The sequence below is a fragment of the Cryptomeria japonica genome, chromosome 5 (assembly GCF_030272615.1).
Source record: "Cryptomeria japonica chromosome 5, Sugi_1.0, whole genome shotgun sequence".
Taxonomy (NCBI): Eukaryota; Viridiplantae; Streptophyta; class Pinopsida; order Cupressales; family Cupressaceae; genus Cryptomeria; species Cryptomeria japonica.
The window spans coordinates 568,491-582,127 of NC_081409.1; the positions used below are offsets into that span (position 1 = coordinate 568,491).

At 38.0% G+C, this 13,637-nt stretch overlaps 1 protein-coding gene across 3 annotated transcripts in view; it reads left to right on the forward strand.

The window, feature by feature from the left end:
- Positions 1 to 13,637, forward strand: part of LOC131073130 (dol-P-Man:Man(7)GlcNAc(2)-PP-Dol alpha-1,6-mannosyltransferase) — a 291,571-nt gene that overhangs the window by 45,852 nt on the left and 232,082 nt on the right. For all 3 annotated transcript variants that reach the window (XR_009112833.2, XM_058009516.2, XM_058009515.2), the window contains one exon: positions 9,447 to 9,564. Coding sequence is in view for 2 of the 3 variants with exons in the window: in XM_058009516.2 (XP_057865499.2) it covers positions 9,447 to 9,564 (118 nt within the window). In the remaining variant the exon portion in view is untranslated. The remainder of the gene's footprint in view (positions 1 to 9,446; positions 9,565 to 13,637) is intronic.

Genomic DNA, 13,637 nt, shown 5'->3' on the forward strand with positions numbered 1-13,637 from the left:
TTCTATCTCAATTTGATGAATGATGTACCTCTTTTACTCCCAAGTGCTTGATGAGGCTTTCTTATCGTCAAGTCTTCCTTCTCTGGAAGCATACCTTGCCTTGAAGTGCTGGCGAAGCCTTTCTTTGTCATCTTGTGGTTCCTTAGTGTGGCGAAGTGAAGGTTTTGGAGGTCGATGACAACTCCTAGAACACATGTAGTCCACCTTTATGCCTTTGGAATGTCCTTGATGATGATGGAGTAGAACAAGTCGTCCTTGTCTTGGTCTGATCCTCCTCCATTTGCAAAACAAACCAAAAGATGATTAAGGACACATGATATATTTATCCCGATCATAGCATTTCTTACCTTAAATCATCAACAAAAAGGCATTAGAATGAAATTCGCTCAAGATCCTCCCCAGGGACAGGCCCTATAAGAATTTTGCTCTGGACCCTTTGGAAGGGTCAAGAGCGAAATTTGCATTTTAGCTCAAATTTCACCATCTCCTTGCCTTGAACTTCTCTTGACCTTTGAATTGCTTTCTCCTGCAGATATCATTGATTTGATCCCCAAAAAGACCAAAAGAGGATTTCGCTTTGGATCTAGGCCAAGGATAGGACCTATTTAGAATTTCGCTCTGGACCCTTTGGAAGGACCAAGAGCGAAATTTGCATTCTTGGCTCAAATTCTTCTCATTTTGTGACCATACTTTCTCAAATGCATGCCTAAGGATGCCCTTAATCTCAATCAACACTAGGTTTGATGCAAAATTGGAGCAAAATAGAGTTTTTAAGGATTTCGCTCTGGACCCTTTGGAAGGGTCAAGAGCGAAATTCTTGATTAGGCTCAAATTCTATCATTTTTCTATTTCAAAATGCCCCCTAAGACAAGCACATGCTAGCCTTCTCTCCACCAAAGCTTAGGAATTCACAACTTGACCTTCATTATGAGCAAATTGTTAGGGTTCCCACAGATACTGAGAGGGGGGGGTGAATCAGTATCTGACCGGTAATGAAGTTTTCTTAAAACTGAATATGTAGAACATAAAGTAACAGTATACCGGTATGCAAGAATAAATGCAAATAACAGAATCAAAAACATCCACATGAAAAGAACACCATAACACAAGATGTTTAACGAGGAAACCCGGTGTGGGAAAAACCTCGGTGGGATTTGTGACCCACAATATTCACTTACTGGCCAATAAGAGAATATTACTTACAATAGGGGCCTGCACATGCAGGAAGGCCAACTGCCTAGAGCTCACTACTCAATAAGAAGTCACACTGACTTACAATGAGGATTTACACAAATCCAATATTCTGTACTACTTTACAATAGCATCTTCAATGCCAGATTCAGTACCGGTTCTTGCTCTGTTCTTTACATATACCCTTGACCTACAATTCGCACATTAGGTCTGCCTTACAATTTTTATGCTTTCCTTCCATATCCTACAAATGCCTACAATGATCTCTTTTATATACAAGAGTCATTTTACAATTTGCCAAGTCGGCTTATAATAATAAACAAAATATTACATATCAAAAATCCTGTCGGCCTCAGTGCCAGTATACATGTTCTTTTTTGTGCCGGTGTACATCTTCTGTGCCGGTGCCGGTGTAGATTGATTTTGTTGATGCCGGTGCACTGTTTTGTTGATTAATGCTTTGCCTGTATAATAGGATTGCAAGGTTGCCTGAGTAATGCTTTGTTGGTGCCATAGGATTGCAAGGTTGCCTGTGTAATGCTTTGCCAGTATAATGTCTTGCCGGTGCCATAGGATTGCAAGGTTGCCATCAATGACAAAACCTTCAATCACACACAATGTCTCATTGGAGTGTCCATATGCCAACACAAATTAGGTGGAATTGAGAATTTCGCTCTGGACCCTTTGGAAAGGTCAGGAGCGAAATTCAAGCAAAATTGGAGCAAAATAGAGTTTTTAAGGATTTCGCTCTGGACCCTATAGAAGGGTCAACAACGAAATTCTTGATTAGGCTCAAATTCTATCATTTTTCTACTCCAAAATGCCCCCTAAGACAAGCACATGCTAGCCTTCTCTCCACCAAAGCTTAGGAATTCACAATTTGACCTTCATCATGAGCAAATTAGGTGGAATTGAGAATTTCGCTCTGGACCCTTTGGAAGGGTCAGGAGCAAAATTCAAGTTTTAGACTCAATCCTTCATTTCCTTCACTTCAATTCATCTTACAAGGCAAAAATACATTACTCCACCTTCAACCACGCCATAGGAATCAATGTTTCACTTCACACAAGGAGAAAATAGGTGGTTTGAGGAATTTCGCTCTGGACCCTTGTAATGTCCCCTTCTCATTGATGACCTTCCAGTGGTCCATTAGCCTATCCTTGAGACCCGTAGGCTAGGTGGAATGAAGAATGGGAGGTCTAACATTGATGAAACAAGGACTTACTATTTTTAGTAAGTCAGGGAATGGCTATTCTGATGATACTGTCCTATTGAGCTCTCCATGCTCTGTCTCTGGGCGCGAAGATCATGCTTTTTGGAGCATTAGTTCTTGACTTACTATTTTTAGTAAGTGACAGTGTGGCATAATTCTATTTTTGGCAGTGGACAGGGTCCTGATTCTGCAGCAGTACAGTGGTCTTCCTGGCTCAGTTTCATCCTAGTTTTGTCAAAAAATCAATACGGGAGTCATGTGACGCATTTAAATATTAATTCCTTATCCTAAGGTTTGATATTTAAATTATTTCGATTAATTGCTACTGATTTATGTAATTTGGAATTAATGTCCATTCTTTCCTAAGTTTGGCGAAATTCATGTGTATTAAGGGATATCAAAATTATTTGGAGGAGTATCATTTTCATATTGCATCTCTAATTTCGCCCAAAATTGGTTGACGTGGGTCCATGTCTTGGGCGTGGGGTTTGACTCTTGTATTTGGCGCTACACTTGGGTCCACATGAAGATGGAATGTAATGCAAATGAAGGAAGTGGAATTTGCATTTGAATTTGGATGGTGAGAAGTTATATATATGAACCTTGGGCTCCCATTTCAAGATCTTGAAAAAAATGTAATGTTATGCTGCTGGTTTGGCGATAGAACCTAAGGCTTCGGAGTGCATCTCCCTAGTGCTTCTCGGTTTCGTACTTGAAATACAGTACCTAGCTATGCGTTGTATTCTTCTACATTCTCAGAGCTTGCCATAGACATTTTTGGTGTTGGAGTGATTCTGGAGACTTGCTGGTTTGCCTGTGGCTGAAGTACCTTTTCATTCATATCTCTCTGTTGGAGCGACAGACGATTATGGGTATCATCTCCTTCTTTCTTCCCAGCATTGGCGATGAACTTTGTGAGTTTACAGCTTGTTTGATTTAGTTTTGAATTTATTATGCTAAATCGAAATTCCTAGGTATGGCGTGGGTTTCTGCTCTTGCATTGGGATGCGTGCCAAATTTATAAGGGGTTGTTTGGGTTGTAGTTTTGATTGGTTGCTGTTGTGAGTGATATATTGTGGGTTTGGGACTGGTTTGAATTGATTCGGATGTATAATGAGGGAGTTATGAGCATTTTGGCATTTCCATAGGCTGCTGATTTGTAATTTCAGCCTGCAGATTGGTTGTAACAGAAATTTATGTTCTTATTGTGGAAATCTGCATTACTCTCCTTCTCTCATCTCTATTATTATAAGGTTAGGTAGTAGTACTACTAACCAGTTTTATTTTTGTAACTCTCATCCCACTGAATAAGTGGAAGAGGTTGGCTTGCCGCCTAATATTCAACAACTTTGTAATTTTCAGTCCTCCCACTGAATAAGTGGTCGAGTGATAGCTTGTGTAATGGTCCTCCTGCTGCATAAGCGGTCGAGTTGAGGTTATTATGTAATTGCAGTCCTCCCGCTGAAATATTGCGGTTGAGTGATTCTTATTTTGTGTATCTCACTTGGCTGGTTTACCGCCAAGTTTCCTTGTTCTCCCGCTGGATAAGCGGAAGGGGCTGGCTTGCCGCCCAAGCATTGCATTATGTTTCAGTTTTCTTAAGCTAATGATCCCCTCAACACCGTATGCTCTCACCTTCCCACATTGGGCACTTGGTGATCAGAAAGTGGAAGGGTTACTTTCCATTATGGTTTTAGTTATGTTTTCTAACCTTAACGGGTTAATTTCTTGTTGATGTATTGCCGACCTTAAAAATTCAAAAAAAAATTACTGGGATATTACAACCCTTTGGAAGGGTCAGGAGCGGAATTCTTTCTTTGCTTGTTTTCTCTTACTTAACTCCATTCTTCTCACTTTGTTCTACCTTGACTCTCCCTTTGGATCCTTCTCTCATGCTTGCAACACTTTGTTTGACCTCAAAATGGCTTGCTAGGAGAAATTCGCTAAAAATCATGGCCAGGGACAAGACCTATAGGAAATTTCGCTCGGGACCCTTTGGAAGGGTCATGAGCGAAATCTTTGTTCTAGCTCAAAATCTTGATCATTGGTGGCCACAAGCCATTCAAAGGCATGCCTAGGGGTCCTTGCAAGCTCAATCTACCTTGATCCACAATTAGCTTGACACAAAAATGAAAGGAAAAGGTGGATTTTAGGAATTTCGCTCTAGACCCTTTGGAAGGGTTAGGAGCGAAATTCTTGTCTTGGTAAAAAATCCTTCACTCCTTCACATTCCATTACCACAAAATGCAAAGACACATCATTTTCCTTCCAAATACGCCCAAGGAACAAGGTTGGTAGTCTAAACAAGGAAGCAAATGAGGCTTATGAAGAATTTCGCTCTGGACCCTTTGGAAGGGTTAGGAGTGAAATTCACAATCTTGGAGAAAATCCTCACTTTTCAATGCTTTCAATCACTTCCTAAGGCAAGAACATATCAATCTACCCCCACCATGTCCAAGGAACAAGACTTTCAGTGCAAACTAGAAAGAAAAAGGTGTCTTCTAAGAATTTCGCTCTGGACCCTTTGGAAGGGTCAGGAGCGAAATTTGACATTTTAGCTTCTTCGTCAGGATTCATATATGGAATATAACATTTAAGTATTATATCTTTCTTCTTTCTTATACTTTAAGTTATATTCCATATATACTGTCAGGATGTTTGAGAGTGGTTTCGGACCTCCAGGAGTTATAATGCAAAATCTAGTTTTTGGAGGATTCTTCAATTTCCCAGACTTAGTCAAATTTCAGGATCAGGATGACATTCCAGACAGCCAAATTTCAAGACATTTGAAGATCAAGATGACATTCTAGACTTCATCACTCACCAATTTGACCTAACTCAGACCTTCAAAGATGATATTCACTCACCAAGCTTCATTGACCTCCTGAAACTCAAACAAGACACAATTAGCAACAAGAGCAAAACTTTGTCTCAAGAAAGACTCTCAAAGATGACCCTAACCCGAAGGATCCACTGACTCACCTTTTATCTAAAACAGAGCCTGCTCTCTTAGTGATCCCTCTGGCAACACTCAGCATGCAAAGGCTAATAGACAAAACCCTAAAAGACCTAGAAAGAAACCCCAGAAAACAAAAAAAGTAGGGGTCTCCATTTACAATGGGGCGATGTGTGAATACGCCACAACAGGGTGTAAGGTGTGGTAAGCTGATGCTTAATGCCATGTGATGCACAAAAGTTGGTGAAATCTGTACAACAAAATTCCCCTCCATTGTTGGACTGAAGAGTGACTATCTGACAGCTAGACTCTTTTTCCACTAAGGCCTTAAACGTTTGAAACATGGTGAACACCTTTGATTTTTGCTTAAGAAAATAAACCCACATGCGTCTGCTGAAATCATCTACAAATAATAGAAAATACCTGCATCTAGTGACTGCTGGAGTGTTCATGGGACCATAGATGTCTGTATGAACGAGCTGCAAGACCTTGGATGCTCTCCAAGCATCTCCATCTGAAAACGGAGTCCTATGCGTCTTTCCAGCTCGACACGCTTTGCAAACTCCATGATTCTGAGTTTGAATCTCAGGTAATCCTACGACTAGATCCTCTCGAACCAATTGAGAGAGATAGTGGACATTGAGATGCCCATATCACTGATGCCAAAGAGTTCTGATGGAAGTACTCCTAGCTGCCATGGCGAGCTCCTGAGAACCAGTAGAATCAACAAGTCTATAAAGACCATGATCCTCAATACCAATTGCAACTGTAGTGTGAGTCTCCTTATCAACATTGCTGCACTTGTGCAACCCGAAGACGACATCCAACTGTGGTGAATGCTGCATAATCTGACCGACTGACAGTAGATTGAGCTTCGTACCAGGTACAAAGTATACATTGAGGAATATTAAATTCCTCCCACCAGATGAAATTTAAACGTTGCCCTTGCCGACAACAATATACTCTTCGCCTCCACCAAAGATCACTGAATCAGTGAAAGGCATGTACTCTGTAAACCAATCCTGATGATGTGTGAAATGTTGAGAGGCTCCAGAGTCAATGTACCAGGCTAATGATTGAACAACATTAGAGGAGGTTTGGGCCATGAACGCATAGAAGGCAGATTCCTTCTGATCAGGATGCGTGGTAGAATTGGCTTTCTGCTTGGACCCTCCCTGTTTGGATTGCTGGGATGCTATCAATTTCCGGCAATCTTTCACCAAATGGCCATATATATGACAATAGGAACATTGTAAGCTCTTCTTTTTGGAAGACTGCTGAGGTTGACCTTGACCTTGTCCTTTCTGTTGGAAGGACGGAGCTTCACCTTTGTACTTATGCGAAGCTGAGGCTTTGAAAGCCTGTTCAGTGGATGAACTAGTGCTGCTTCCAAACTGCTGCTTCCATCGATCCTGTTGTAGCAACTTGTTGCAAAGATCAAGAAACTTCAAATCAACACTAGAGGAGATATTGAGCGTATCAATGAAATGCTCGTAGGATTTGGGAAGGCTTTTCAGCGTGATCACTGCCATATCCTCTTCCACCATGGTTCGGCCTATAGCTTCTAACTGATCACGGATTTCCTTGATCTTCGTAAGATGTGCCTGGATAGATGACTTCTCATCCATCATGATAGAAAACAACATATTCTTTAGAAAGAAAGCTTGGCTTTTGTCGGATGTTTCATGAAGATCCTTCAAAAGATCCCAGATCTCTTTTGCTGTTTTACCTGAAGGCACCTGTGGGAGTTGATCATTTGTGACGGAGAGTTTGATAAGCATGACAGCCTTTCGATTCTTCACATCATGTTTGTCTTGATCATCACCTGCTGTTGTAGGACGAGATTCCTTGCCCAAAACAAGCTGATCAAGGCAACGATACTCAAAGATGGTAAGTATATGCTGTTTCCAGGTGTTGTAGTTGCGGACGTTGAACTTCTGATTGTGTTCCAACATGATGTTGGTTAATGATGCCATCATGGAAATCGAGGTTGATCGAGGTCAACTAAGTGAAAGCAAGAGATAGAAGAATCTGATTTAAAAAAAAAATCAGAATAGAAGTAGCTGCTGAAAAAACTTAAACCCTATAGGAGAATTCTAGCACGAATTCCAAGGCACGAATTTCGAGATTTGGAAGAAACCCAAAAATAAAAAAATTTTGCACACTTAAAACAGCATAAATGGTGCCGAAAAAACAACAAAAATCCCAACGTCCACAGAAATAGCAGAAATTGTGAACTGTCTTTAAATTCCAAGGCAAATTTGTTGGCACAAAATTCAAGGTGCGGAAAATGAGGCACACAGAAAAATTTGAGACCAACCTACAAAAGCTCTCGAAAAACCCACCAAGAATCTGAAAACAGAATGCAAATTTGACGGCTCAAAAATCGAGGCACAAAAAATGATGCACCCATAAAAATCTGACGATGACCCAATTGAGGTCTCAAAAAACCCACCATGAACTCTGCAACCAGAATAAAATTTCGACTTGAACTGAAGGGTCAAAACCCTAGCCGAAAATTGAAGAAACCCTAGAAAAAATATCTGCCCAGGAAGAGAAAAAGAATCTGAAAAAAAAACAGTTTTAAAAAAATCTCTTCAATAAAAACTTTGAAAAATTTAAATAACAAATTTTTTTGAAATTTTTAATTTCCATGCTCTGATACCATGAAAAAGAAATTGAATGAATGATTCAATAATCGGATGATTACATTGAACGATATACACACGTATATATAGAGGTTACAAGACGATGTTCTATAATTAGAACATAACGTTAAAGTAAAAGATTAAAGAGCTAAACGCTAAATTAAGCGTGAAAGCTAAATTAAGCTTGAAAGCTAAATTAAGCTTAAAAGCTAATTAACTAAAAAGCTAAATACATAAAAAAAGTAAATGACCATTAACCAAGGAACTAAAAATAGGTGGCTAACATAGAATTTAATATTCTAATAAAATAGGCATCCACTTTTGCCCTAACTCCCACGTCCAAATTGGAGGCTTAACACTTTATTTTGTTAATATTTTAAAACCCCTTATGATTCCCATCTTGGATGCCACCTCTAGGCTTTTTATTTTATTAACATATTAAACCCTTATAACTCCATATTGGACGCCACCCTAAGTCCTTTTTATTTTTTAATTTATTTAAGTCACCTAATGACTCCCTAGTCGTCCCTCTTCTAAAAACAATTTATGATGATGGGACCCTCAAATGTATTAACTTTATAATAATTAAATAAATGAAATATTTTAATTTTCACTTAAGAGCTGATATTATTTAATTATAAAGTCTTGGGTCACATAAAATATAAAATTACACCAAGTCAAGTAGAATGTCTCCACAGTTCCTTATTTATTCACTTACCCATTAGCCCGCGGGAACTCGATAGACTAGGCTAATGGTTCAAACTTCACTTTGTTGACTGGTCATGGAGGTGACATTACAAATGACTAAAACACTTGGTAAGGATGTTTCTCATGTTGAAAGGTAAACTTCGAATTGCACCCAGTTAAGTCATTAAGGGTGGCTGGTGTATTTAGATTAAGTAGTTGTTGAATAATGCCAATAAAGGCTTATATGTTTTAGATGTAGTTTTGCTTGTCTATCATTAGCACATTGCTTTTTATATGTTGTGAGGTTCTATTGACGTAGGTTTTTTGATTTATTTTATGTAGCTTATATAATAAGCCATTGCTCATATTATTCTTGCAACTTGTTCATTCAATTTTTTGGAGGAAAAGCCAATATAGAATATTCCATCAGGTGCAATCAAGACTTAACAATCTATGTTTGTTTGTTAGAATATAGTTAATTGTGTTTTTTTAAATTGTTTTTAAATTTGTTGTTCACTAGTATTAATATAATCATTACATTTCTTTGATTTACTAGCATTGGGATCACTTTTGGTGCTTTTAGTGCATGTTGAACTATCCAATGATGTCAGCACAATTTCTTTATTTTCATCTTCAAGAAGCTATCTTTGATCTTATTTAAAACACTATTGCTACAAGTTTTATGGCATTGTTTAGTATTTCTATGTGCTTCTTCCCACGATTCTAAATATTTGTTTTTGCATTAGGACAGGTTAGGAGGAAATTTGGTGAACAAGTATCTTGTTTCTTTGCAATAATGACTGCATTGCAGTTTCATCTTTTATTTTACTGCACACGACCACTTCCAAATATTTTCTCTCTGGCTATAGGTATGTTTATTTGAAGTTTTGAACTGTTGTCAACTTTTTACTGAGCATTTATTCTCGAACATTTAGTGACCATTGTTGATTAACTTATTCTAACAGTTTAAGAAATAAATTCCATTGGAACTTGCGACAACTGCCATTTTCTTTTATAAATTTTATTGAGATTTCAAGCATAAGACTGTAGAATACCAAATGGAAATGAATGATGAACCAGAGTTGGATGATGATAAGAAATTTTAAATAAAACACCTATGCCAGAATAGTAATGGTCATGCTGTGTTTTAATATTGTACTTATGGCTAGGTACTAGGAGACAGGACTCAAGTTATTATTAGAGTTAGTGAGGTCATAAATGTTTAGACATGTGAGCCTTTCTTAAAAGTATGCTTTAAAATGTCATTAATAAATAATTAAAAAAATCATTTTTACTAATTTAATTTTTCTTTTGAATCGATGGAAATTTTGCATTCATATTGCCTCTCTCAGTTGTGTTTTTTGTCCCTAAATTGACAGTTTTGTACCAAGGTGAGTTAGATGTTTAAGGCTGTAAAGATCCCTTTTGAAAATGGCCTCAAAATTTCTTTTCTGATTTACCAATTTCTAAAAATACGATGTTTCCAATATTGCTGTATGATGTGTTTCCAGTTTGATAGTTCATGTGGTTTGCTTGTGTAATTTTTGAAGGGGTTTATATAAGAAGTGCATATTATAAAGAACAACAGCAGAACAAAAGTATATACCTGTTGATGGCGAAAACTAGCTGCTTGCTCTTGCACTTTCGATCAATACAAAATAGAATGCCAAGTGCATCCTATCATCTCTTGAATTAAATCCCTAATGCTGTTCAAACTGATCATGGGTGAAAACTTCAAGGTTCCAACTGTCAGGTCTTGACTGGCTAAGGATAACTCAGTGGTTGATGTGTATTGCTGGTAAACATGAGGGGACTTATGCATTTGGCGATGTTTTGATTCTCAAACTGGGGAAAATAACAGCAAAAGGATAGTAATGGTTGGTGCTGTAGGTAGACAAATTTTGAATAAACTAGTTCTTGCTCAACCAGAGATAAACTCACAACTCTACAGGAATAGTGCAAGCTCCAAAGGGGATGAAAGATTTTCAGATCACGAACATTCATCCGGATACCCAATTCTGGTGCAATCCAAAACAAACACTAACAGTTGAATTAAGATCAACAGTAGGTTCAAACTAACCATGCACGAAGACTTATAGTCAACAAGCCTCCAATGGCATGAATCTGAAATCAAATCAAGTACCCTCACACTTCACTATTAAGATCACTAGCCTTTGAGTCTCCATCAACACTAGCCTTTGGTTGGTGTAGGAAAGGGCCTTTGATGCCTTCAATCCTACCTTTGTGGCTACAAAATCCAACCCTAGGAAGCAATCTTGGGAATAAGACTTTTGGCATTAGAAGAGGGGATTATAACATCATTAAATGTTAGCACAAGATGAGGAAGTTCGACCTCCACCTCGCCATTGGAAGGGTCACAAAGACCATACTTTACAAACACCAAAGTTTGCACAAAAAATGGCCTAAACTTTGACATTTCCTATGGGATTTTCATACCAAAAGCTCATAGAAAATTCAGAGTTATCTGACCTTTTAATATAATATAATATATTATATTATAATATAATATGCTAAGTTCAGTGTTTTTAAGTGCTTTGGAATGTTAATGGTTAGGAAAAATCCGAGTTTTGCCTAGGAAAGGGCCTAAACTTTTGCAAGGTTTAGGGAATGAAATTGCTTCTTTGACATACCTCGCTCCTCTTTCATCTCCTATAGATTATATCCTTCCTAAATATTGGCATTCTTTGCTCATGCTTGTGAGGGGTTTTTTGATGTCTTAGTTTGATGCTTGGTGGCACGCAGTGAGGAAGACTCGTCCTTTATTCTCTGCAAAAACATCAACTTCGATGTTTTTATCGTAGTTTTCCACAGGATAGTCAAGCATACAGGTCTAATAACTCGGAAACTTGCCATGCTTTGGGGAACTTTGGTGAAAAGTTTGCCATTTTCAAGGGGAGCAGCAGGTGGAAAGTTTAGCAAATGCCGAACTTTCTTCAAATAAAACTCCAAACTTTCATAAGCTTTAAACCCCAAACTTAGGTTATTTCCTAGGCCCATTGCCAAGCAATTTGGCACATGCTTTTAGCAAACTTTTTGTAATGTCCCCATTTTGCGAGCATCAAAGTTTGTAAGAATTAGCCTATCATTTGACCCTCGTAGGCTAACAATTATTGATAGAGGGCCTCAGGTGGCAGTTACTTGGTGATTAGAGACATTACTCTTCAGCTGGATTTAGGTTTTGGCCTTTGCACAGGTTTTTTGACTCAGATTGGCACACTCACTATTTATAGTAAGTTACTATTTTGGGAGAGTCAGGGTTCCTATTAATAGAAAGACACCTGAGCAGAGCTTATTGGCAGTGTCGACCTTGATTGGGCCTTTGCAGCTATTTCTAGACTCAGTTCCACGTACTTACTATTTATAGTAAGTCACTATTCAGGGTTTCTATTTTTAGATAGGCATCCAATCACATGGAGAACAAGGAAAGTCGACTCCTGGCTCAGAAGGCTTAGCAATCAGACAAGTACATCAAGAAATATTAAAGTTTAAGTGACTTAAGTGATTTATTTAATATTTTAATATTATTATAAAGTTCTAAAGTAACTTTATAATAATAAAGTCACTTTAATATAATAAAGTGCATTAAGTGAATAATTTAATGTGGGAATAAATCTTTTATCCCACATTGGTCAGGAAGGTGTTTGAGCTCTCTTAAGGAAAGAATAAAAGGAAAGGCAAGAGTTCATTCTCGACATCCAGTTGATGAATAGTATTTTGATTGATTTTTATTGTGGAGCCTAGGGCTTTCGCAATTTTCTTCTTTGATCATAGGAAACGAAAACTTCCTATTGATAGCAATTTTGAAGGTGTGAAATAACACCTGAATTATTGCAGTTGTGGGAAAGAATACTTCAGTTCTTTCATTTGTGCAAATTGGTGAAGTTTTCTACAAGGGTTTGAAGTTTATTGTTGGAGAACATTTATAATTGGTTGTGAATCATCCTTCTTTGGCACATGGAGTTATATCATTCTTGTTGGGAGAGATTATCAACAAATTATTCAAGGTTTTAAGAGCAGATTGCAAATTTGTTCTTGCTGCTACAGTGCGCATGAACAGTGTGCGTGAACAGTGCGCAAACAGTGCACGTGAACAGTGCGCGTGAACAGTGCCGTGCTACAGTTTTTGTGCTTGATTCCGATTGCAACTTTCATCTCCATCCTCGAGCATCACTATGATCAGGTTCCTCTTGCAACTATTAGTAGCTAGTATTGAAATCTTAGGCATATAATTTTGCTGTTGTAAGTGATAACTTAGAATCGGTTTTGGCATTGCTGTAGTCTTTTTGTAAGCCAATTAGTCTTGGCAAATCCATAGCAGCATTGTACTTAGGAATGAATTCAATAAAGAAGATATATGTTGCATACCATTTGTTTGACGAAATGTCCTTTTAATAGCATATATGATTAGCATAATAGTTGCATGCCAGTTGTTTGTCGAAATGTCAGTTGGGTGTAGGTATGCAATCCATATCTAATTTTCATGTAAATGCATTGAAAATACCAAAAAGAACTACACTCGCATACTAGTTCATTGTAAGAGGTATTGTCAACATCATTGGTGAACTTCCTAAATTTCTTGGCAACTTTCAAAGTGTATCAAACAATCCGAAATACAAAAATCAGAATAGAGAAGGACAGCATACAAAGTGTTTGACAATATTCCTTGAGCCAAAATCAGTCAGTTTGGGCAAGGGATATTACAGTGGTATCAGAGCGGTTTCCTGCAAACCTGTTGGGTGATGGTTGCATTCAATTGGTGGGAAAATCATCCGTGTACAAATCAGTTTTGATTTGGTTTTCACATGGGTAGTGAAAATGGGCTACATGACAACATTGTTCAGTGATAAACAGGCACTGAAAGAACTTGAACAATCACAATACAAGCTCAGCCGAGAGTTGTTGCGTTTAGAGCAAACGCTTT